Below are 26,898 nucleotides of genomic sequence, written 5' to 3' on the forward strand. Positions count from 1 at the left end.
TGCCCTCCACTGTGCTTTTCAGTGATAATGAGGAAATTAAAAGTGGAACAGATTATTTAAAGGTTGTTACAGCATTGCCTGATAATGATATACTATAATGAAATTTTCTTTCAGATGTGGAGTACTCGGTTAGATTAAACTCAAAGGTTATTAAGAAATGGTCAGACAGGACAAGGTTATGAGAAAATATTGTTATGTCTTTACACTCAATGTCATATGTCAGCACAAGGTCCAGAGAATGAAGACAAAGGCGGGTAGGTTTGTTAACATTTTGAGCAAAGCCAATTGAGTCTAAGATAGCATTAAACGCTATATTTAGGCTATCACTTTCAGTGTCAACATGAATGGCGAGACACTGTCTTAATAGGGTAATGGGTGGATAGCAGTACAGAAGCTGCAGAGAGTGTTAAACTACAACCCTGCTTCCTGGTCTGAACCCTGGGTTGTCAGAGTTTTGGAGAACTAATAAATTCGGCCAGATTCCTAGAAAGAAGAGCAGCCCCATCCAAAATGGGATGAATGCCGTCTCTCCGGATCAGACCAGGTTTTCCTCAAAATGTTCGCCAGCTATCAATGTAGCCCACATTGTTTTATGGACACCAGCTAGACAGCCAGCGGTTGAATGACAGCATGCGGCTAAACATGTCGTCACTGGTCAGATCAGGGAGGGCACCAGAGAAAATGACGGAGTCCGACATTGTTTTGGCAAACTTACACACCGAAGCAACCCTAACTTTGGTGACCTCCGATTGACGTAACCAGGTGTCATTACCGCCAGCGTGAATAACAATCTTACTGTATTTACGCTTTTCCTTAGCCAGCAGTTTCAGGTAGGATTTGATGTCGCCCGTTCTGGCCCCTGGCAGACATTTGACTATGGTCGCTGGTGTCTCTAGTGCCACGTTTCTGACTATGGAGCTGCCAATTACCAAAGTTGGTTTCTCAGCGGGTGTGTTGCTGAGCGGGGAAAATCTGTTAGAAATTCAGACGGGTTGGTGGTGACCTGTGGGCTGGGATCTAGGACTATGCTTTCTACGTACCGTCACCCAGCCGGCCTGAGACCCCGGCTGCACGGGCTCTGCTGGAGGACTGCTACGGGGAGCTACCCTCGGTGGCTCCGCGCTGGCTAAGGGGCCTCGGCTATCTGCTGGTTTTTCAACAGCGGGGAGCCGGGCCTCCGACACCCTCGCCTCCGAAGCTACAAAAATGCTACATTTATTACACATACCATTATCACTAAAGGAGGCAGAGGAGTAACTGAACATCTGACATAGAGAGCAGGAGAGAGGAGGAGAGTCGGAGAGAGAAACAGCCCAACAGGTAGCCATGGTGGAGCTAAGGCTAAGCTAGCGACCCCTTACCACTACTAGAAAACCGCGTAAGACACGGAGAGTCCGCAAATGTTAAATGCAGCAACAGAAAGTATGTGTTTTAACGTGCTTATGTATTAGAACAAGTAAGAGATATCACAGTAGAGAGAAATCACATCAAACGAGAGAGCCTTCACACACCAAACAATCCACCAAGTGCAACAGCAAAAACCGGATCTGACGTTACCCAGAGCTCCAGCCAATTCAGACTAGGTCTGAATGAAGCAGTGGTGGTTCACACGTCATCGGGGATGTCACATGAAGCAAGCTCCGGCCCACTACCCTGTTGAGTTTGAAGTGTGCTCTGAAGCCTCGGTGTTAGGAGTAACATCACTACACCACCGACTTCAATTAACATTGACACTTTAAATTGGAAACTTTGATTTTCAGCCTTAGTTTGTGTTGGGTAAATGTATATTTCTTTCTTATACATGGTCGTCTCCCTTTTTGTTGTGGCATTTGAGCCAGGAGTTGTAGACTAAACTAGGTTTGATTTTCTCTTTTTTTCATGCCCTGTTTAGTCACATTTTGACTTGTGCTGGCAAAGAATATGCTATAACCCTGTGACATTACAGCCTGTTTTTGCCAAAATGTTATTGTTTCAGAAATGGTTGTCCTTGTCTAAACTCACCAATGTGTTTATTTAATAGGCTCATCTATGTTTGTGGTTTAGCAAAAACACAAGTAGGAATACATTTAAGGAGCACAGAAGAGACTGCACCGCTTATTCAATTAAATTCAAAAATACTTTATTAATCCCAAAGGGAAATTAAATGTTGTTGTAGCTCATTATGAAGGTTTCTTCAAAGAGTCGTTGTAGTTGCTGATGGCTGTGGGCAGGAAGGATCTCCTGTAGCGCTCCGTCTTACAGCAGATCTGAAGAAGCTTCTGACTGAAGACACTGTTGTTGTAGGACAGTCTCATGAAGAGGATTCTTAGGGTTCTCCATAATGTTCTTCATTTTATGAAGAATCTGTCTTTCCACAATGATCTCCAGAGGTTCCAGAGGAGTCCCCAGAACAGAGCCAGCCTTTTTTGTCAGCTTGTTGAGCTTTTTTAAGTCCCTGGCTCTGATGCTGCTTCCCCAGCAGATGATGGCAGAAGTGTATATATATATATATATATATATATATATATATATATATATATATATAGAAGTTATAGTCCCATTTGATGAGTCGTAGAATCAAAGGTCTGTCTTATAATATGGAAAGTTTGTAAGTTTTTTAAATTGTTTGTGATTTTTATATTAAACAACTATAAGACCCCTATTTCAATTAATTTTTTTGTGGTTTTAAAAAAGTTTTGTTTGGGTTTTTTTTGCCCTACTACAACTACTGGTTACTGATGACAAAATCCTAGTTACACAAACATTTACTGACCATATGCTCTAGTGTGGTGTTTTTCAACCATGGTCCTCAAGGGACACTGCCCTGCATGTTTTACAGGTATCCCTGCTTTAACAAACCTGACTCAGATGACTGCAGTTCAGCAAAAGCTGGTAATCAACCATCAAATTAAATCTGGAGTGCAAAAGCAAGGAGACATCTAAAATATGCAGGGCAGTGTGCCTTGAGGACCATGGTTGAAAAACACAGCGTATAGTGAATCCAAAAAAAGGTTCAAGCAAAACTGGATATCAGTTCTTGTGGTTGAAGACATTTCTCTCCTTATTAGAAGGGCTTTTTCAATTCAAAGCCTTTAATCTGTTTGGGATGTGCCCTTCTACACATCTAAATTCACATGCAGACTAGACTCCCCTAACATCAGAGCCTCAATAGGGTCACTGGTAGCCTGGATCACTGAGATGTTTTGGTCACATTGGTTTGAAACTTAGTGGACAAAAGGCTTAATGCTTTACCCTTTTTTTTTTGTTTGTTTTTTTTTTTTTTTACATCTGAGGCCTCCTCCTGTGTTTAGAGCTGGCTTGTGAATGTAAAATCGTAAACATCTACATTTCAGAAAGGCTGCCAACATTTCCAGAATTCAGCATGTTCCAGAACAGAGGCTGAAAGCTCACAAGGACAAAACAGGATAACTTTGTTGCAACATGAGTCCTTCTTTTAAAAAATATCTTCTTAAAAACCGTCTTATACCTTTTGAGCTTCCTCTGGCTTCTTTGTAAAAGACTCACTGATGCTGAACATAGCTAACTTTGAATCTTCTTCACTTGGCAACAACTTCAGTATTAAACTGGTTAGCACTGAGATATGGTGCTTTCACTCCTCACAAAAAGACCGGCGCCGTATTTACAAAGAATCCCAAGACTAAAAGTAGCTCCTAGTGACGTCATTCTAAGAAAAATCTTAGAATTTTTCCCTCTGTAAGATAAAAGTGATTGACGAAGCATATCAGGCCTTAAGAAAGATCCTAAAGTGAGCAAATGTTAAGAGTATTAAGGAAGACTTTTAGTGAGCCTAAGAGTGTCTTAAGCAGGCAAGATGGCTGTAATACTGAGAGAATGGAGAGATATTCTCCAAACAATGAATAACAGTGAATTAATAAAATGCTACCGGCTCGACCGCGCAGGGATCCACCCCCTAAACAGTCAAATAAATGAGCACATAAACTTCTATACCAATCATATAAAAGATAAGATTAACCTTATCATCCCTCTAGGGCGAAATTAAATAGTTTTAGTGGCAGGACAAATTAAAGGTGCACCTCTAGTAAGGTAATATTAGGAAGAGTAAATAAATAATAGAAACAATAATAAATAACCATGAATAAAAAGTGAAAATTACAAACAATATAGAACAGAATTATTTAAATATTTACGATCTGTAAACTGCTTTAAAAAAGAAAATAAAACATATACATTGCTCAAATAAATAAAGGGAACACTTTAACAACACAATATAACTCCAAGTAAATGAAACTTCTGTGAAATCAAACTGTCCACTTAGGAAGCAACACTGATTGACAATCAATTTCACATCCTGTTGTTCAAATGAAATAGACAACAGGGGGAAATCTTTGGCAATTAGCAAGAAACACTCAATAAAGCAGTGGTTCTGCAGGTGGGGACCACAGACCACTTCTCAGTACCTATGCTTTCTGGCTGATGTTTTGGTCACTTTTGAATGTTGGTGGTGCTTTCACAGTTGTGGTAGCATGAGACGGACTCTACAACCCACACAAGTGGCTCAGGTAGTGCAGTTCATCCAGGATGGCACATCAATGCGAGCTGTGGCAAGAAGGTTTGCTGTGTCTGTCAGCGTAGTATCCAGAGCCTGGAGGCGCTACCAGGAGTCAGGCCAGTACACCAGGAGGCGTGGAGGAGGCCGTAGGAGGGCAACAACCCAGCAGCAGGACCGCTACCTCCGCCTTTGTGCAAGGAGGAACAGGAGGAGCACTGCCAGAGCCCTGCAAAATGACCTCCAGCAGGCCACAAATGTGCATGTGTCTGCACAAACGGTTGGAAACCAACTCCCTGAGGGTGGTATGAGGGCCCGATGTGCACAAATGGGGGTTGTGCTCACAGCCCAACACCGTGCAAGACGCTTGGCATTTGCCAAAGAACACCAGGATTGGCAAGTTCGCCACTGGCACCCTGTGCTCTTCATATGAAAGCAGGTTCACACTGAGCACATGTGACAGATGTGTCAGAGTCTGGAGACACTGTGGAGAGCGATTTGCTGCCTGCAACATCCTTCAGCATGACCGGTTTGGCAGTGGGTCAATAATGGTGTGGGGTGGCATTTCTTTGGAGGGCCACATGGCCCTCCAAAGAAATGCTAGACCTCATGTGGCTGGAGTGTGTCAGCAGTTCCTGCAAGATGAAGACATTGAAGCTATGAACTGGCCCGCCCGTTCCCCAGACCTGAATCCAATTGAGCTCATCTGGGACATCATGTCTCGCTCCATCCACCAACGTCAGGTTGCACCACAGACTGTCCAGGAGTTGGCGGATGCTTTAGTCCAGGTCTGGGAGGAGATCCCTCAGGAGACCATCAGCTGTCTCATCAGGAGCATGCCCAGGTGTTGTAGGGAGGTCATACAGGCACGTGGAGGCCACACACAATACTGAGCCTCATTTTGACTTGTTTTAAGGACATTACATCAAAGTTGGATCAGCCTGTAGTGTGTTTTTCCACTTTAATTTTGTGTGTGACTCCAAATCCAGGCCTCCATTGGTTAATAAATTTGATTTCCATTGATGATTTTTGTCTGATTTTGTTGTCAGCTCATTCAACTTTGTACAGAACAAAGTATTCAATCAGAATATTTCGGCTTCAAACATAAAGATATAAAATTCAAATTTTTTGTGAAGAATCAACAACAAGAGGGACACAATCGTGAAGTGGAATGAAATTTATTGGATTTGTTAAACTTTTTTAACAAATAAAAAACTGAAAAGTGGGGTGTGCAATATTATTCGGCCCCTTTACTTTCAGTGCAGCAAACTCACTCCAGAAGTTCAATGAGGATCTCTGAATGATCCAATGTTGTCCCAAATGACTGATGATGATAAATAGAATCCACCTGTGTGTAATCAAGTCTCTGTATAAATGCACCTGCTCTGTGATAGTCTCAGTTTTCTGTTCAAAGCGCAGAGAGCATCATGAAGACACATCATGATGTGCAAAACTGATAGACATACGCCAAGCGACTTGCAGCTGTAATTGCAGCAAAGGGTGGCGCTACAAAGTATTAACGCAAGGGGGCCGAATAATATTGCACGCCCCACTTTTCAGTTTTTTATTTGTTAAACAATTTTGACACATCCAATAAATTTCATTCCACTTCACGAGTGTGTCCCACTTGTTTTTGCTTCTTCACAAAAAATTTGAATTTTATATCTTTATGTTTGAAGCCTGAAATGTGGCAAGAAGTTGAATATGGAAGCAAATCGTTGCCATATTTCAAATGAAAAAGCATTTTTAGAAATGCTTTTTCATTTTAAGAATGTGGCTGCATTGTTTGATTCATAAATTAAATTAGTAATCAATAATCCTATTTGCATTTTAATTTTCTTCTACAAGACTGCTCATTCTTTCACTTAATTAAAATGAAAAAAAAAATGACATTTGAGATTTATTTTTCAAAATGTACCCCAGCAAATAGATACCAAAATTCAATTTGAAATGTAAAATTTGAAAATGAAAAAGCATTTCCAGAAATGCTTTTTCATTTTAAGAATGTGGCTGCATTATTTGACCCATAAATGAAATTAGTAATCAATCATCCTATTTGCATTTCCTTCTTCACGACTGCACATTTTATGCCATAATCAAAAAGAAAACAAAGCAGACAATGCTTTTTCGTTTTCGTGGTCTGCCCGCAAAGTACTGACCAGAACTCGAAAACGAAAAAGCATTCCGAGCGGCGGGCGCAGCAGAGTGACGTCAGCAGCCGCTCTTCCTCAGCTCCCTGCTGACCGAGCTACCCAGCTTGTTCGGTAGGGGGCGCTGTGCACGTCTGCATTGCATTACATTGCAAACCTGCCGAGAAATTGATTGAATTGCAGCAGGGCCGAGCTCAATTTGTGGCAGTGGCAGGCAGAACTGGCAGTTCCGGTGGCAGGCTACCGAAGCTGATAATAATAGATAAATAAATTGATTACTAATTTCATTTATGAGTCAAACAGTGCAGCCACATTCTTAAAATGAAAAAGCATTTCTGAAAATGCTTTTTCATTTGAAATATGGTAACGATTTGCTTCCACAGTTGAAAAGTTCAAAGGGGCCCGAGTACTTTCGCAAGGCACTGTATATATACACACACAAAACGTTAAACAGTTCAATAATTTATACACTATATACATAGAAGGAAGATGTAAATGAGGTGAATAAGTATTTGCTGTCAGATGATGTCAGTAGCCTAAGCCTAAATGGTTCTCTACAACGCTCCTCGTCTGTGGAGAAGTCCTCTGGTGTGCTCCCATCTCCTCTCTAGCTTCTGAATGCAACAGGAACCAGAGCTGCTCGCATTCCAGGCTGGTACTGAAAGCAGAGGGAAAGACGCGTTGATCTGCTCTGGAATGCCTCTTTGTTCGCATCGTGATCCCAGGACCAAGTCTACCTTTCAACACTCCTCTCTCCTCCTCCACCAGCAGGCTCTGCTCCTCTGTTCAGTTGGGTTTTCTCCACCTTCTTTTCTCTGTTTTGTTTTGGTCATTTTACCAAACTAAACCTCATTATACAATAAGGCAATCACAGTAAATGCTGAATTTTAATATTAATTTAAAATCAATATGAAATAGATGCAGTGTGAAAATGACCAGCAGGACAAGTAAACATAAGCAAATCAAAATGACGAGCATGAAAATAAGCTACGTTAAAACATTTTGATGCTGTGTGGCAATTAATTTAATCTTGCTAAGTTTTATCATGATTTACACATTTCTGAATCCAGTCTAAATTTCTATCATTGGTTAATTTCTCTCAATTGATTACTAGGCGCGCATTTTTTTTTTGCAACCAATCACAGCTCCTAGAAGACAAAGTCACACCTAGCAACGGGGTCAACCACACATCTCCTAAGATAGGAATCTCTGTTGTCTCCTCGCTCAGAGTCGCTCTCAGCAGCAAATTGAATCACTAGGAGCCATTGTCAAGGAATGTTTAGGCTAAGATATGAACTCTCTGAGGACTCTAAAATGTTGTGAATACGGGCCCAAATTTTTTTAGACGGTGGCAGTGAATCTATAATTTTTGTGTTAATGATCTAAAGGATAAAATGAAAACAATTCAGTCATTATCTTTTTTTTTATTTCACAGATCAGTTTTGAGTCATTACAGTACAACAGAACGTTGTCCATGCAACTACTACCTCATCATTGTCATTTATTACAGTATCGCTCTTAAAATTACATACACAACAATGATTCAGGTCAGTGGTCATATATAATCAACATTACGCACAAAATATAAAATTAGCATCTCTTTGACATCAATACACAGTGGCTGCAATATAACTTGTTTTGCAACTATGTTCAAAAACACAGAGCAAGTACTTGCAGTGCAAAGTTTCCATAAATTTCTTGTCATGGTATTGCATAATAAATACCTGCAAGACTGATTCAAACCGGAGTGCCAGAGGAAAAACTCGCGTTAAGACAAAATAATTAAAGCTGAACGGGCTCCTCTGCATTTGTGTGTGCGCTACTCAATACGATGTTACGGACACAAGAGGTCGCCTCACAGACCCCAAGAAAACCTGTCTAACCAGCATCACAACAGCAGAGTTTAAATGAGCCAAACCAGTCAGCTCCAAAGAAGTGTGGCTCATTAACGGTCAGTCAGGCTAACTGCTTCTAACTTCTAAATCAGAAAAAGGTTGGCTCTGCAACACCTATGAACCCCTGCCAACGAAGATCTGTGGGGTAATATCAGGGTGAAATGGGTCATAATGCCCAGATCCTTCAGATCCATTTAAACTTCGGCCAGAGGTGCCAGTTTAGCAATTACAGCATGAAGGTGAAGGACAAAAGTCTCATGATTCTGATTCACTGTTTTTAAAATAGTAGTATTTTCAGAATTTCCAATTACTATCTAAATTTTAACTGTGATAGTAGCCATTTTGAAAGGGGTACGATGTGACATAAATAAAACAGCGTTGCACACATGGCGTCCATGTGAAAGGTCTGCTTCAGGTGAGCCGTAATACTCAGTGCCAGTTTAAGAGAGAAATCACTGTACTGGACTGAAGGATGGTATTTTCTAGACACGTTTATAGAAAGCTGAAATCTTTTTCATGTGTAATTTTGTTGACAGACTACTCATTGGAGTTAGAGCTCAGATGTATCTGCCTTGTGTTACAGCCCTCAGTTTTGCACTATAAAGACTTTAAGAGAGCAATATCGCAAACATTTTTCACCTTGTGCTTCACACTTCTCTATGAACCAACAATCAGTCTCGGTTCAGGTAACCTTTGCTCCACCCTGCTTCAGGGAGCTGAAGATCTGCCTGCAATTTATCTCTAAAATATTCTTTTGACTTCTATCCAATTCTCCAGCATTCCCACTCTTTGGTTCTGTGCAACAGTTTTATTCTGTTTTCCTTTTATTTTGCTGTACTGCTTTCATTTTCTGTCTTCATCTTTTTTGTTTTGCCCCCAGATCTTTCACCTCAGTGCTGGAGGAGGAAGTTAGTTGCCATATTAATGTCGTTATTTGAAGCTCGGAGGGCCTCGAGGGCATCAGTTCTGGAAAAACCCATTTCCACTAACCGTGCCACCTGTGGACCAAATGTGCAATCAGAGCAGAACACACTAAAAAAAAACTGCAATCATTTTGATACCGATCAGACATCAAGCTTTTGTACGCTACCTGTTCCTCTGCAACATGAGAGTTATCCAGCAGCGGTGGCTGTGTGGACTGCTGCGTCTGAGCCTGAGGGTGGGGTTGCACTGGAGGCCTGTTCTGTCCTCTGTGTCTCAGAGAGGGGAACAGCCTGGTCCACTGCAACAACCCAGCCTACACACACAAACGAAAACATTAAATACCTTTTAGTGCATAAAGTGTAAACAGATGCTATAACTAACAAATCTGTAATAATACATGCTTTTATAATCCTTTTTATTAAAGCACGTGCTGTACTAGAGCTATTCAGGTTAATGAAAACAGAAACAACTAAAGGGTTTTGTAACAATAGTACTACAATGACAAACAAGAGAAAGCCTTGTGTGTCTGGACCTGTGGACCTGATGGTGTGTGAGCCTACCTGTGGCTGGTGTCTGGCGTTCCTCCGGGCTTCGTTGTACTGGGCCAGAAGCAGCTGCTGGTCCAGCAGGTCCATCCTCTGCTGCCTCTGGATGTCCAGAGTCGCCCCCATCCCCAGAGGAGTCTCATCGTTTGGCTGGGAACCTTGACAACCGCAGATATGAACCACATTAATAAAAACACATGCACCGTGTTAAACGCATATACAATAGCAGTGAGAATGAAACACACAACTGTTTTGTTGTTTATATTTTTGCACACTACTCAAGTACTTCTAGTAACTTTGTAAACTTGCACATACTTTTTGTTTATGAATGGAAATAATCTTTGTGTTCACTTAAATATGACAATATCACAGAAACAAAACCTAAATAAACAAATGATATTAATTTAACTGTAACGGGGAGAAATAAAAACTTGCTGTCCATATATCATGTAACTAATAATGCAGTAATACCTTCGGACTGCACTGATGTAGTCAAGAAGGCAACACTCCATCAACTATTGTGTAGCAACTAATCTTAGAAGCATTAAAATAGGCCCAAAAAATATTACTACCACCATGTTTCACAATGTGTATCTTTAAACAGCCCTGCTTCGGATTCTCATGAAATTCAGTTATTTCCAGATGTTGGATTAAAAACACTTAAAATTACTCTGTGTAACCTCTTGTCTGACTTGCATGAGTCCTTAGATGCAGGCCCTTCAGACCGAGCCATCTGAGGTAAATAAATTATCTTTTTGAACGTAAGCAGCATGTTCCACTTAGTGGTCTTCGTTCATGTTAATTGAATGTCAGCAAAGGCGTCCCACAAGGCTCTGTGTTAGGAACCCATTTTAAATATTTTCAGTTAATCTTTTGTAGGCACAGTGTTGTTTTCTGTTTGAAAATCTTGTTATCTTCTATTTTGGTTTTGAAACAGGTCACTCTTAAAAATTAAGTCCTGTGTCACTGTGACATTTACCTGCATAAATTAATAGTAAAACAACCAAAATATTAAAAGGTCATGATGTACTAATGTTACCACTTCAGTAACCGTTGCAATCTCTTTAGAAATGGTTTCATATCTTTTTCCAGCTAGACGAGCATCTGCAACAATTCATTTCTGAGCTTCTCAAAAGTATTTTTAATTACTGGAAATAATCCCCTTCTCCAAGGATCAGACAGAGGCAGGTGCTCGTTTAACCAAGAAAGCCATCCATTCAGTCCTGACTGTCAGCAATTGGACTAACATGGGCTGACTCCTATTTAACCTTTGAACCACTGGTTTAATCCTAAAAAGTCTCATACTCCATCTCTACACATTGGAGAAGGGATGGTGAATGAGGTCTTTATTCTTACAACTGGAAGTCCTGCAACGTGGTGCCTAAACAGCAACCAGGAGGCCGAAAATGACAAAAGGAGAAAACAATGAAGATGGAGGATGAAGCTCCTTATAATTATAATCATGTCTATATATTCACAATATTCACATTTAACTAGCCAGGCCACACAAAATACAACTAGTATGTGCACACTAGGAGTGAATAATTCAGAGATTAACACTGTTGGAGTCATCCATTTTGGTTGCACAGTTTGACATGTGCAACTCAAGAGACATTGCAGCTCTGACATCACTGGGATTATAAATATGCAGAAAAAGGCTAACCCAGGCTAACCTTGTCCTGCCCAGTCATAGGCCTTTGAGAAGCGAACTGAACTGTGAACTCCCATTCCTGCCAAGAACACAGGGACAGTGTTTTTGTTTTTTATTTTTGCTTCTTCACGGATCATGGGTCATTAAGTTTCAGCTCCTATGATGGATGGACCCAGTAGCTTCAAAGACTGCGATTAATCACACCATTCGAACCTAGGGGGGATGTTTGAGTCATCCATTTTGGTCGCACAGTTTGACATGCGCAGCTCAACAGACATCGCAGCCCTAACATTACTGGGATTATAAATCCGCCGAAAAAAAAAGTTTCGTTGCCATTTCTCGCATGTCTCACGGGACGACACAACGGAGGCGCATATCTGGAGAGACAAAAGCTCGCAGGCGAACCTTTGCTCCACAAGGCCATTCCCATAAGAGCTTGAAAGATGGAAATCTGTCTGATACAAGAAGGTCAGAAGATTCATATACCAATCAAAGACCACGCCGACACCCAGTGCAGGTGAAAACCCACAGAGGTTTTATTTCCAAGGAGATGAGTTTCCGCCTTGTTGATTCAGTCGACTAAACGGTTCTTCATATTTTCCCCTCCTGGACGGATGAGAAGTTTACCGTTTTTTTTCTTGAGGTGATCACGGACGCGTGTTCCCCCCTCCCTCGTTTTTCTTCAGACCTGACCCAACCGGTGAAGAGAAGAAATCAACGTCAAAGTAATTTCGTTCTTTTTATATTAAAATGGATAGGTACATTTAGAAGTCTGGGCAGGATAAGGCATATAGTGATTTAGAATCACCAGTAGTTAATCTAAGGTATCAACTTGTTGCATGCAATACTGATTGAAGTGTTTTATGCTGAGCTGTGTTTTGATTTGCTGTGCAAGCGCTGCTGAATCGTGCGTATTCATGTTTTTGTCCGACTGATCCCAAATCAGCCAGGAGTTAGAAGTTGGACTTTTAAAAGTTTTTTCATTCAAAGCAACTGCGGTCTGGGCCTCGCCTGACCATTCCTTTGTTCCAGTTTCATTACTGGAGTGTTTCCACTGAGTTCCCGCCTCAGAGTTTTATGACTCTTTGTTCTAGATTTGGGACAATCAGCTGTACGGCTAAAGGGGCGTGGCCCCACCGTTTTACCAGCTGATCGCTGCAATCAAGACATCAGCACCAGGAGGACTTCTCTTTACATTTAACTCAAATTACACACTTTGTCCATAAAACTGCTGGTTTGACCTTCATAGACACTAAATGCGCATATATTTTTATTTTATTATTATTGTTAGGTAGTCATTTTTATCCCCTTTGTGTAGAATAGTGCTTGTTAGTTAGGTGAAGGTTTTTGGACCAGAATAATGGTATATCAGAATTATTTAGCTTAAATAAATCTTCGTTTGTGTTTATTTCGTGCAAGAGTGATTTGTCAGTCAAAACAAGGTCGAAGTTCCCCCGCCTTCGGTGAAGCGGGTGAATAAACAGTGACATTTTGTGGGTTTGGTTGATCATTTATCAATTATTAATGATGAATAGCTAATTGTAATTATTAAAGAGCTTTGAGGCCATAATCACAACACCAAAGGACATCTCTGATTTCTATTCATAAGTGATGATTTTTGGTTAAGAAATTAATTTCTTTCAAATTATGATTTTAAATTATAATTCTTGATAGATATTAATTAATCAATAATTATAATTCTTACAACACATTGCATTCAATGAGCAAATACCAATAAAACAGCTGAACACAAATTATCTTCAGCTGTAAAAAACAAAAACATTATAAACAAGAACTCTGCAAAGGTAACTGTTTTTACATTAGTAATAACCAGGGATGAAAGTAGTTTTAAATTCTTGCAGGTACTTAGGGGCAGAGCTAAAGGTTGGGGGAGCCAGAGGCTGGGAGGCACTGGGGGCATATATATATATATATATATATATATATATATATATATATATATATATATATATATATATATATATATATATATATATATATATATATATATATATATATATATAATGTGTGTGTGTGTTTGTGTTAATTGTTACTCTCATCTGTGGCCCCCTCAAGACCTCTCTCTCTAGCAAAGTCCAAACTCAAACTAATTAAAATGTAAATAGGCTGTCTGTATAAGGCAGAAATTAGAATCACTTGACAATGTAGAATATATATATATATATATATATATATATATTTCAGTTGTTAAAGAACTGCCATGTATAAAACAATGATAAACCATTTTCTGATGCATAATTTAATCTTCAGTTTCCGTCCCGAGGGGAGAGAAGCAAAGCAAGAGCATTGAGGCTCCAGCTTAGCAGAACAGTTCAGAAACTATTTGTAATGAGAGGAAAATAACAATATTTATAAACTGATTAAGTCGTGTTTTAGACTACCTATTGGTAGCGGGTCTGATCTTCTTTGTGTGATCGGGAATTATTGCAACCGTAACTGGTTCTGGATGACGGCTTCATAGCAAACAGCTGTTCTTCCCTCTTCCCGGGACTGCGTACCGGCGCAGAATCTTTTAGTGATAGGCAGTACCGGACCGTACCGGCTCACTTTCACCCCTGGTAATAACTGAGGTCCAAAAAGGTGACTGGATCTCAGACCCTGTAATGTTGTTCCTATGACTAACACAGGAATGATGAAAGTAAAACTTGGCGACTGGACTCACTGGAGAAGAGAGGCTCCAGAATATACTTCACAACACCAGACGCCCAGGCGGGGACAAAGAGGATCTTCTGTAACCACAGTACATTGGAGTGGTACAATCCTCCCGAGATCTGGAAAACACGCATGTTAACTGTTATAATACTACAAGCCTTAGCTATTCCTGTAAATAAAACAGTCTCAGGAATTTCATAATGCATTCCTGGGCTAAAAGAGCATAGAAACAAAAAGTGTAAATCTAAAAAAACAAATAATCAGACAGTTGCACAGCCTGTGTTGCAAAATTGGAAAATGTCTGTTTTGCAATGCAATGTTGCACACAGACTGAAAACTGTTGCATCATGGAAGATCATCTGGCTTAATAACCTTCTGATGCAAAAGGAAAGTGTTTATTGGAGATTAAAATATGTAAAGAATGTGCCCAATTCTGAGTCCTTAATGCTTCTTTTGTCTGAAAGCGACTCATTAATACTTAAACACAAGATATACATTTGAGCTTACAGAATGATAATTTCTTTCTCTCAGTTTAATGACGTTGATTGACAGAAATGAGGGTAACTAACCAGTCCACTGAGTGCAAGAAGCCACATGAAGGGGCTGGAAGTCAACAGCTGCAACACAGAATATTTTTAGAGAGAAAAAATAAGGTTTGGCTGACTGAAAACTTTTTTTTTTTTCAAGAATTAAACCAGAGGGCAAGCCAATTATTCACAGGTTAATTGATTCAGCGTGTGGGCTCACCTGCAGGCCTACTATGTAAACCAGAGTCTTGTTGGTGATGTGGATGTGGACCAGGACCTGAGTGACTGGCATTCTGGGGATTGACTGGTAAAAAGGCACAAACAGAGAGAAGACTGGAGCGAGCCTGTGGATGAAAAGTTCAAAGAGTCAAGATGATTCAGGAGAGACTTCAGCCTTTGGGACCAATTATGTCAATTCGACAAAATAATGCTAATTTTTTGTGTCTAAATTTGGTGTTTTCATGGAAATGAATTACTTATTAGCTATTTGTTAGGTGGAAAATCCTTTGTTTTTCTCTATGTTTAATAAAATGTAAACAGTTTTATCAGATACTTTAAAAAACTAAATATAAATCTGTTAGCAAATATATCTGTAAACCTTTACAGATCCTAAAAGTAACAACAAAGCGATTTTTGGATGTAGACATGTGTACTAGATCAGCCCTCTACTCACAGTCCTGCTGGCAGTTCCTCCACTTCATATTTAAATAGGTACTGGAAGACCTGGACCAGAAAGAAGTCCACCAGTGCAGAGAGAAACCAAGTACCCAGCAGGAATGACTGGAAGTACAATCAAAACCATATATCTTGATCAGAATTACTTATCTGCACAAAATAAACAGAGGTATCCATAAATAGGCAAGAACCAGTCAGCCAAATGAGGAAGATTCTGAATGGTGATCATACATGCTTCCTTTATGATTATGGACAAAATGTTCTGCTTTTTCAGTAGCTTTTGATCAAAGAAAGTAAAATAAATAAACAAAAAAGGTACAGTGCTGTGAATTCCCCCAAAACAGATTTGTTATGCTTATGCTTTTCTTGTTATAATTAAATGTTTCAGATCATCAAACAAATTTTAATATTGGACAAAGATAATCTAAGTAAATAGAAAAGAAGGTTTTTAAATGATGACTTAATCTGGCCACGTGTGAGAATATGATTGCCCCACACATTACTGCCAGACCTGGTGAGTCAAGAAACCCCCTAAATAGGGCCTGCCTGACAACATGAGGTAGGCTAAAAGATCTCAAGTAGCAACACATCCTCCCCGATCAAAAGAAATCCAAGAACAGATAAGAAACAAGTCATTGGCATTGATCAGTATGGAATAGGTCAAAGGATTTTCCAGTGAACCAGAGTCAGGGCCTTTGTCCACAGTGGTGAAATTTCCCAGGAGTACCCAGCCTACCAAAAGCAGTTTAACCTCTCACCCAGGAGGTCAGAAAAGAACCCAGAACATCTAAAGCTATGCAGAGTGTTCATGAGTCCACAATAAGAGACTGGGCAAAAATCTCTCCAATGGTCACATTCACCCAGTCACACACATTCATACACCGCACACTTGTCCCTGGCAGGCAACTTGGTGTTAAGTGCCTTGCCCAGGGGCACATCAACATGTGACAGGAGGGAGCTGGAATCGAACCCACAACATTCAGATGGCAAGACGACTACCCACCGACCCATAGTCACGCCACAGTGGGAAGGTTCCAAGCTCAAAACCACAGCCGACCAAAGGCTGAACACAGAGGCCTGTCTCACATTAGCCAAACAACATCTTAATGGAACATGACTTTTAGGATAATAATTTGTGAACTGACAAAATAAAACAGGAACCTCTTGGAGGGTGCGTCATGAGAACTGGTGTAAACCCAACAGATCATTTCAGAAATACAACCTCATACCAACAGTTAAACATGTTGGTGGTAGTAGTGCTCTGTGGCAACTTTGCGTCAGGACCTAAATGGCTTGACAACACAGGCACTGAAGAAGAATGATTGTGACTCAGTAGAATCTGTGTGAAGTTATGACTGGATGCTGATGTTGTGACGAGTGTCTTTTGAATCGTCGTGTTGTTTTGTTCTATGCTAATTGTGCTATTTATTGGACACTTTGACGTTTTATGTTGTGGAATGATTGTTGTGGTTGTAGCAGCTTTTCGCAGCCCAGAAAGAGGAGATAAAGAATACTGAATCTTGATGGAACCATGAGTTCTGCTCGATACCAGACAATCCTGACAGACTGTGTCTGGCCATCAGAGTGTGGCCTTAAGCCCGAGAACATGTGGGTTATACAACAATGATCCGAAGTATACCAGCAAGCTCGTCCCTCAATGGCCCACAAAAATAAAAGAAAGGTTTCGGAGTTGCCAGCTCAAAGTCTGGATTTACATTTTAAAAAATCTGATAAAGCAAATGGGCCAAAAATCCTCCACAGAGACGTAAAAGATTCACTGTAAGTTATCAAAAATCCCCTGTGGCAGTTGTTAGGACAATCACTTCTCACATAGGACCAGGTTGGTCCTCTAAATAAATAAAACTATCATTTGAAAAAGAAAATGCATTTTCTATTTATTCTGCTCATCATTGCTGGATATAAAACATTTTTTTAAACATTTAACAACGACAAAAGAAAAAACAAGAAAGGGAGGCAAATACTTTTTAACAGCAATGCATACATCGATCAGTGGGTAAGGATGGTGCTACAAAACCTATTTTGAAGTCAATCAATCAGTCATGAATTACAGGACATTTATTTTACTTGCATCTCAAGATTAGTGTTTATAAATATGTCTTTTTCTGTGTCCAGCTTTATGCCAAATTATCTTTCATGTCAACAAACAATGTTATATTACTTGTATTTTTTGTAACTAACCCTGTAAATAAAGCTATTATTTACAGTTAAAATACAAAACCTATTTTGAATGATCCAGTGATATACACTCTGTGAATGACCCAGTGTATATCACTGGGTCATTCACAGGGTGATGATCCAGTGATGCAACTACGGGCAATATTCAGGCTTAGTTTTAATACTTACAGCAAACTTCCTGGTGCCAAACCTCCTCTCAAAGATTCGAAAGTTGTAAATCAGCAGACTGCTGCAGAAGGAGTCCTTTACATCCAGACAGACCAGCCTGCCGCACAACAACCTCCAAACCTGCAGCACACAGGGAAGCAAGAGTTGCATTCGTGCACCTGCTTACACAGCGCAGCATTCAAAAGGATAATAAAGCATGTGGTGACAATGCTTCTTCCAAATAATGCAGCATCCACAACCCAAATGTTGCTGAATATGTTCAATTTCAAACATTAGCGGTCAAATTATTATTATTTTTTTATAATTGCTGAAAGCTTGACCTCTAACGAAAAGCATTTTCACATAAAACATTGCAGTGCATTTCCTGCGCTTACTACAGAAAATAAAACCAGCTCAGGCATTTTCATGCAATAATCTATTGGAGAATACTACTCCTAATTTTCCAATCCTGACATGCACTTTCTCCAGGTCAAACGCCTTGGACTACCTCCTCCAGACCATGCCTGTGTCTAGGGGTGACTAGTGGTCTTTGTCGTGGCATATTGGCCAGAAGAACTCTTCAGATGTACTCTAATTTAAGGTTGAATTTTCTACGTCTCTCAAGGTGAGATTACGCTACTGCAATAAAATACATTTATTTTAAGGCTTTTCATACAGTTTTACTAGAGGTGCCAATAAATATGGCCAACGGTGTATAATGCTGCTTTATCATCTAGATTTTAAAAAATCTGAGAAAAAAAATGTGAGTAGATTTATTCATGTCAATCTAAGTTAAAGTAAATGTATTAAAATAATGACACCTTGCTGAACATTTAAACTGCAACTAACTGTGGGACAGATACAAGGTAAAGGCGGATTTAGGGTTTCCTTCAATCATCCGAATCCCGGCTGCCCTTTGGATTCTCCCAGCACATTTTACTCAGCCTGGACCCTTCCAAACCTTAAAGAGATCACACCCTTTCTGTGATTGCTCAGTTTATTTTGTGTAATGACCAGTGGTGAAAGTGAGCCTGTTACGTCGATTCGCGTTTCCCCGTCAGATACGGTTTCCCCAGGCATAAACAGGCGCATGCCCAGTGTTTAATGGACGGACAGACGGACGGATGGATGGATTAGGACCATCAGATACCGTTTCCCCTGTTTAATACAGGCCGAAACATGTTGTTTGAGCTTTCACGGTGTCCGTAGATCTCCTGCGGCGCAAGCACGGCCCGCTGGTTACGAGCGCTGAACGCGAATCGAAGTAACACCTGGAAGACAGAAGAACAGCTGTCTGCTATGAAGCTGTCATCCAGAACCAGTTACGGCTGCAATAATTCCCGAGCACAGAAAGAAGACCAGATCCGCTACCAATAGGTAGTCTTAAACACGACTTAATCAGTTTATAAATATTGTTATTTTCCCCTCATTCCAAATAGTTTCTGAACTGTTCTGCTAAGCTGGAGCCTCAGTGTTCTTGCTTTGCTTCTCTCCCCTCGGAGATCGAGGCTTTAATGAACGGCCAGCGTTTAAAACGAGCATCGCTACGTTTAATATCTGTCTGCTCGCTGCTAAATACTCCAGTTAAAAGCAAAAGGAGAGAAACTAGTTGTGTTTCATGTTATTTTGCTGAATTACAGCAACACAGTACAGCTCGAAAACACCGCTTATGACCAGAGATTTCACATTCACTACACGAGAGCGCATGCGCGCTTACCTCCAAAACAGAGCGGTTGCCAGGGAGATCGATGCGTCCGATTTAATGAACTGGGAGATTTTACACAGGCGGTGCACAGACATAAAAAACCGCCGCTTGCATAAGGACAGGACGAACAATAAATCACTTACCATCTACAAACTTTTAAACAAAAACCTCGAAAACAACCGAACTGTCAAATTTTTAATTTAAATGAAATCAAAACTTGACCACAATGCAGAGAACAATTACTTATTTGTTCAAACGAAGACACGGAAACTGAAGATGAAAAGTTATGCATCAGAAAATGGTTTATCATTGTTTCAAACATGGCAGTTCTTTAACAATTGAAATACATATATATATATATATATTCTACATTGTCAAGTGACAAGTATAATTTCTGTCTTATACAGACACCTTACATTAAACTAAAATATTGATACGTTTTAATTATTCTGAGTTTGGACTTTGCTGAGAGAGAGAGATCTCAAGGGGGCCACAGATGAGAGTAACAATTAACACACCCACACACATTATATGTACATATATGTGTGTGTATATATATATATATATATATATATATATATATATGCATGCATGTATGAACCCAGTGCCACCCCAGCCACCTCTAGCTCCGCCCCCGAGTACCGGCAAGAATTTAAAACTACTTTCACCCCTGGTAATGACCAAACTGGTTCAGTGATGCACTTCTTTTTTTAAGTTACCACAGCAATAATGGCATGGGCCACAGTGCGATTTTCGCGGCAGGACAACCTCAAGAAAACAGACCGCAGTTTCACTCCATTTAACCACTTTAAAACACGATCAACCTGGTTTTTATCCAAAACAAAACCAGCACTTAATTCTACTGCTGAGTAAAACTGAAATTGAATTTAAAAAAACTACTTGCAACAACTTAAAATGTGAATGAAGGCCTAGCTAGGTAAATCCTGGTGATCTAATTAGCCCTCAAAGAGTAAAACAGGTTCACACAGCTGTTTACAGCAGATAAGATACAGAAAGAGTTGCAACTATTGGGTGTGAACTGAATATCTGTCCTCTGGACCTCAGACACACCTGGTGTTGCGATATAACAGCCTGCAGGCTGTACACGAACATGTCCTGGTACTGTGGCAGTAGGGTCAGCATGACAGTCAGCCCATTGAGAACCAACAGGAGGCCTTTACACAGAGGAGCCTTGTCTGTGGAAAAACACACAGATCCAACAGTTTACGATCAAACGCTCCATTAATTTAACAAAACATTAAAATCAAAAACACATTCACTAAACAGGCTGGCTGTTTGGATAAGCAAGACGTATAAAGTTTGATAAAAAAAAAAATAATAATAATACAACTCTGTAACCAACAGATAACAGCCTGGAGTAAATGAATGACAGCGGCATGCTAACAGCAGCTAGCTTTAAACTGTTAGAGGCGATGACAGAACTCAGTATGAGCGACACTTACACAGGCCCCGAGAGCCGGTTGTGGTAAACATGGTGTCCCGAGGGGGGGAGGCACCCGGAGAAAAGCCTTTAACTCCCAGACAAAACGAAATTAACTCCTAATCACCGCAATAAAGTTGTTGCGAGGATCCATGTTGTCACTATAAGGAAAAGGAGACAAGAGGATGGAACCTGCTACGGAAGCCGTAAAAGGAAAAAAGGCATTCTTCGGAAAGTTCGATTGAATTAAAGCAATTAAACGGTAGAGGACGCTGTTGTACCATGTTTGTGATTCTTCTGTTTTATCAACTTGACCTTTTCACCGTATACTTTAGGCCCTTTACGTAGAATAATGATTACCTATCAACTCTAATTAAATCCATATATTTGAACTGTAAATAATAACTTTATTTACAGGTTTATTTATGAAAATACAAAATTTAATATATAAAAAGCAGATCAAATATTTTATTTCTTCATCAATTTATTTACTAATTTCTAATACCTGCCTGTTTAGAGTTGTGGCTCTGACTAACTCAGGTAGACACAGCCACAGTGTCTACTTGACATAGACACCGTGATTTGTCTAGGAAAGGTCCTGGACAAATCATTAGTCCATCACAGGGCCACAGTGCCTTGTAAATACCCCCTAAACCTTTTCACATTTTATCACATAATTCTGCGGTGTATTTTATTTGGATTTTAGCCCATAGCTTCTCCGTCTCTGCTGAAATAAGCATCCTCACAACACAATCTTGCTACTACTATGTTTCATTGTGGGGATGGTGTGTTCACGTTGATGTGCAATGTTAGCTTTGCATCACACAAAGCCTTCTGTATGTGGGACAAAAAGTAAAATTCTGCTGTCATTATAGCATCTTCTTCAATATGTTACTGTGTCTCCAACATGGCTTGCAACAAACTGTAAACTTGATTTCTTGTGGCTTTGTTTCCTTAATGACTGTCTTCTTGCCACTCTTCCATAAAGGACAGATTTGTGAAAAGCACAACTAATAGTTGTCCTGTTGACAAATGCTTCTGAGAGGTGGATCTCTGCAGCTCCTCCAGAGAACCATCGGTCTCTCTGCTCCATTTTGAATTATTGCTAATCGGTTGGCCAGTCAGTTTTCATGTAAGGCCATGTCTTGGTAGGTTATCAGTAGTGTTCTGTAAGATGTTGATAGATCAGTTAAGATTGCTAAATTATTTTAAATTATGTGCTAAATGCCATAATATTCTTCAGATTTAGACGTTTACGTACATTTCTTTAGCATTTGGAAAAAATTTCTTGAACTGTATGACCTGGGGAAGACATTTTGAATATCCTCCCACAAACTTCTCATAATAGTTTGCTGGAATTTTGGTCCATTCCTCCTGACAGAACAGGTGTTTCAGTTTTGTAGGCAACTTGATCACACACACCTTTTCAGCCCTACCCACATATTTTCTGTGGGACTGATATTAGGGCTCAAACATATTTACTTTGTTGTCCACTTTGTAACAAATTTAACGGTATGCTGATAGTTTTTGTCAATTAAGAAGACCCATTTGTGCCTAAGCATTAACTTCCTGGCTGATGTAAGACATTGCTTCAATATTTCTGCATTGCATAATTTTCTCATGATACTATCTATTTTATGAAGTGGACCTATTCCTCCTGCTGCTGCCATCCACTTACTTCACAGTTGGGACGTTGTTCTCAGGCTTGCAAGCTTCCCACGTTTTCCTCCAAATGTAACTATTGTAATTATGACCGAACCCTTTCACTTTACTTTTATCACATCATTAAATATGTCTCCAAAACTAAGGTATTTGAGATTTTGACTTAACATAAATCCACAGATGAGTCAACATTTAATTCAGATGTTTTGAATTAACCTATCTGGAGAAGCTTAAAAAATCATATCAGCATTATGGCGTTTAGAAATTAGTTGAAGGAAAAGCAATCATAGTGTGTGTAAGCTAGCAGATACATACTTAATGTCATGCAGACTGGGACTTGCACTTTTCATACACCCTTACTTCCTGTTGCATATTATCCCTGCTATGTTGCACAATACAACAGCTAAATTCTGTCTGTATTTAACTTGTGTTTTATAGTGTTTCTGTCACGACGAGAATGAAATGAACAAAATTGCGTTACTTGTAAACAAATAACAACAATAAAGGATCCTTGACGATCAGTGTGTTATATTACTTAGCAGCTGTAAGAATAATTGTTGCTTTTTGATTTATATAAAAAGCAGTTAAATCTTGTAAAGTTTAGCTCACACAGAGGTAATAGCAGAACCCTTTTCCATATGCAACATTTTGTCTTCCAGTTCATCCCCAGGCTAAAAAACCTCATCTAACAACCACTCCCTTTCCTTAGCTGGAATTTAGTGTAGGGTTCATAAGCATTTTATCAGGGCAGATCATGTATCCAGATCATTCTCCTGTTGAGTGCTCATTTTACTCATGATGCCACCCTGCTATTATCATTTAACCCATATCAGGGTATTTCAATGCCCTGAAGCGCAGGTGTAATCATGTTTCATCCTTAGCCACTCTGTTGTTGACGGCCATTTGCGTATTGTGATGTATTTATATTTGTTTGGCCAGCAGCACAGGAAATGTTTTGCGTCTTGAAGTCCTGTGATTCGCTGTCTGACAGAGGGGGTAAAGGTGTTAATTGTCCTTAGGGTCTTGAGCAGGATATGGCTACAAAAAGTCCAGATTAATTACTTTTTCTTATGGTCCTCTGGCCTTATGTGCACAGTGTCATATCTTGTCAAGCACCAGACTTCCTCTGCAGAGAGTCTGCTTTGTCTAAGTTCACTGGCTGCCGGTTTTATTCACATCAGTGTGTTCCCTGATGCCAGGCTGTGCTCGCTCCTGCAGCCATTTGATCCAGTGCTTATGTTTTGTCCAAGTACGTTTGAAAAGATATGGCGAACAGCTGTCTAACAGTGTTGCGTTTCCCCATCATCCTGCAGATGCAGTTAAATTAGTTCCCATTGGTTAGTTCTCACCCATTAGGTCTATTTGGCTGCATGTGGTCAGATGTGACTGCAAAGCAGAACTCAGTAACAGCTTGCTAATTGTGTTTCAGACCTTCTCTGTCACTGATGTGGGAGTGAGGTTTAAAAAGGTTGCTTTGCCCCTGTTCTCAATCAAAGATAATCAGATTAAACAATGCAGAGATGTGTGCATGTGTGTGTGTGTGCTTACCAATAAAGAGACTCCAGATTTGGAGACAGCCTTGACTCCTGCTGTTTGCTTTGTTCATTAAGGGGAGATGAGCAGATGGTTTGCTGGTCTGTTGTGCAGCGCACACATGCAGGCTCGCACAAACACACATCCAAATACACAAACACGCATGAACTCAGCCCTGTCACCTTAGCTTTATCCTCCATTTATCTTTTCCATTACACATCTCTCAGCAGGACAAAGCTGCTCGGTGAATTGTGAGGGATGCATGTGAGTGTGTTTGTGTGTGTGAGACAGACAGAGATACAAGAGGACGGTGAAAGAGCAGAGCGCTGCTGAATGAAGTCAAATCTTTTTAAGCCAAGACAGCCTCTGAGGTGGTCATCTGAAAAGCTGATGACTCATTCACACATTGGTTTATGTGAATCATTCCTTTTCACCCATCAGTCGCTGTGTAGTCAGGAGCGACTGCCTGCAGCAGAGTTATTGTTTTAGTCCTGCTGCACAGCTTATCAGTCTGTGTCCAGGAAATGGCACAAAGCACATTTAAACAAGGCAGCAAGAGTAAAACCTGAGAGATCACACCAAAAAATATCTTGGCACAAAAATTGATTGTGAACAAGATGAGATGTATTTTTTAGGATATAGAAATGTTGACATCCTAAAGGTTTTTGCACATCGGTTGATCATGTTTTCAGACTCATATTTTTTATGTAAATCTGTCTCTCAATCTAATCTTAGGAATATTGTTTGTAGTATTAGATCCAGCAGCATCTGAATAAATTGAAATATCATGAAAAGTTCATTTATTTCTGTAATTCAGTTCAAAAAGTGAAGCTCGAATGAGATTCATTAGACAGTGATATATTTCAAAGTTTTAACATTCATTTTGAATATTATGGCTTACATTTATTAAAGATCTCCAAGCTTTGTTTCTTAAAAAATGAGAATGTTTCACAAGCCAATAAAAAAGATTTTGAATATAGAAATGTTATGGCCTTCATAATCATGGGGAAGACTGGTGACTTAACAGTTGTCAAGCTGACAGTCACTGACATCCTCCACAATAATCTGGCCACACAAGGTTATTGCTAAAAAGCTGGCAGTTCATAGTCCTGTATTCAAACACATAAATGGAAAGTTTAGTGGAAGGACAGGTGTAGAAGAAATGGAGCACATGCAACTAATTTTCCATGGGCTCTACTTGGGCTGGCTCCACTCCACGCAGCGACCGTTTCCATTACTGTTTTATCTGGCCCGGTAATGGCTTTCTTGGTCCCTTCGTCATCAGTACCCATTGGGGCTGAGTAGGACCAAAATGTGACGTGAACAGACTGATTGGCAATGAGTTTGGTCAGCCGTATGTCAGCAGCATGAAAAAGTGTGAAAAGCCACGGATTTTACCGCACACCGGCAAAAGCTCAAAAACCTCAAGAGTGACTACCTAAATATTAAAGGTCAAAGGTCAAATTTATTTATATAGCACATTTCCAACAAAGTGCCTTACAAGCAAATTAGCTAAGTGTTAAAAGAAAAACATGAAAATAAAAATAGAATAAGAAAAAATCACTCAAAAAACAGCTGCTAATATTAACAAAATAGTACCAAAAGCCAGTTCATAAAAATGAGTTTTCAAAAGTGATTCAAATGCTCCAGAGTTTGTGCAGATTTAATATTAAGAGGCAGGCTATTCCAGAGCCTACGACCTGCCACAGCAAAGACTCTGTGTCTAAATAAGTTTAGACCTGGGAATAAATAGCATTAATTAAGTTGTAGGCCTCATAGTTCTTTTTGGAGCAAGAATAGACAGAAGCTCAGATATGACGGGCAAGACCATGTAAAGATTTAAAAACAAAGAGTAACATTTTAAATTGGATCCTATTAGAGACAGGAAGGCCAGGGAAGCCAGCACTGGGGTAATGTGCTCTTTTCTTTTCGTACCAGTCAGGAAACGAGCTGCAGCGTTTTGTACTAACTGGAGGCGATGAAAAGAGGACTGTTCCAAGTCATAGTACAGAGAGTTGCAGTTGTCCAATCTGCAGGTAACAAACAAGTGAATGGCATGCTCAATTCAGGCTATATTATGGACCACATTGGCCCGAGTGGGTCAAACTAAAAGTTGTGGTGGTGGTTTGAAATCATGGAGGCCATTTATGGCCATTGTCCTGCAAAATGTGTATGAAAGGGTGGACTGGACTCCACAACCACACTGTTTTAGGAGGACATGGTGTGCAACAGTGAGCATTTATTTAATTTTGCACAGCACACGACACGGCTGGAAACACAACAGGTTTTTTTCCAGGTAGAGCAAGGTAGAACGTGCGGTGCTGGAACCATGAATGGAAAAGAGTAACAATTGCAACACTGAGAGGGTTATCGAACAAAGCCCATTGAATAGATTGGGGGAGAGTTGCAAGGATTGAAATGCAGCTAGTTGGGCTTCAAGATTCACCACTTACATACATGTCCAAGACACTGGTCAGTGCGGTTACATTTTTGAGCTCATGTCAGAAGTGTCTCACCTGGGCCAAGAGGAAAAAGGACTGGATGTTGTTGCTCAGTGGTCCAAAGTTATTTTCCGATGAAAGCAAAATTTGGATCGCATTTGGAAATGAATGTACCAAAGTCAGAGCAGTCATCTACCATTTTAGAGCACTTCAGACTTCCCTCTGC

At 40.0% G+C, this 26,898-nt stretch overlaps 1 protein-coding gene across 1 annotated transcript; it reads right to left on the reverse strand.

Annotated features, from left to right (window-relative positions):
- Positions 1-8,066: 8,066 nt before the first annotated feature.
- On the reverse strand, positions 8,067-21,254 carry ubac2 (UBA domain containing 2). The gene is made up of 10 exons (XM_047350789.1): positions 21,059-21,254; positions 20,667-20,791; positions 17,912-18,031; positions 15,546-15,652; positions 15,093-15,216; positions 14,915-14,962; positions 14,356-14,464; positions 10,037-10,179; positions 9,643-9,789; positions 8,067-9,550 (listed from the first exon to the last, which is right to left on the reverse strand). The coding sequence occupies exons 1-10, from the start codon at positions 21,087-21,089 to the stop codon at positions 9,443-9,445; spliced, it is 1,062 nt and encodes a 353-aa protein (XP_047206745.1). The 5' UTR covers positions 21,090-21,254; the 3' UTR covers positions 8,067-9,442.
- Between the last annotated feature and the right edge of the window lie 5,644 nt (positions 21,255-26,898).

This window comes from Girardinichthys multiradiatus, chromosome 22, assembly GCF_021462225.1.
Source record: "Girardinichthys multiradiatus isolate DD_20200921_A chromosome 22, DD_fGirMul_XY1, whole genome shotgun sequence".
Taxonomy (NCBI): domain Eukaryota; kingdom Metazoa; phylum Chordata; class Actinopteri; order Cyprinodontiformes; family Goodeidae; genus Girardinichthys; species Girardinichthys multiradiatus.

Excerpts from the sequence above, each read along its gene's own strand:
- ubac2 (XM_047350789.1), bottom strand. The coding sequence starts at position 21,089 with ATGTTTACCACAACCGGCTCTCGGGGCCTGT. Across the intron at positions 14,963-15,092 it reads TTTACATAGTAGGCCTGCAG|CTGTTGACTTCCAGCCCCTT; the intron begins GTGAGCCCACAC and ends TCTGTGTTGCAG. Across the intron at positions 9,790-10,036 it reads ACGCCAGACACCAGCCACAG|GCTGGGTTGTTGCAGTGGAC; the intron begins GTAGGCTCACAC and ends TTGTGTGTGTAG.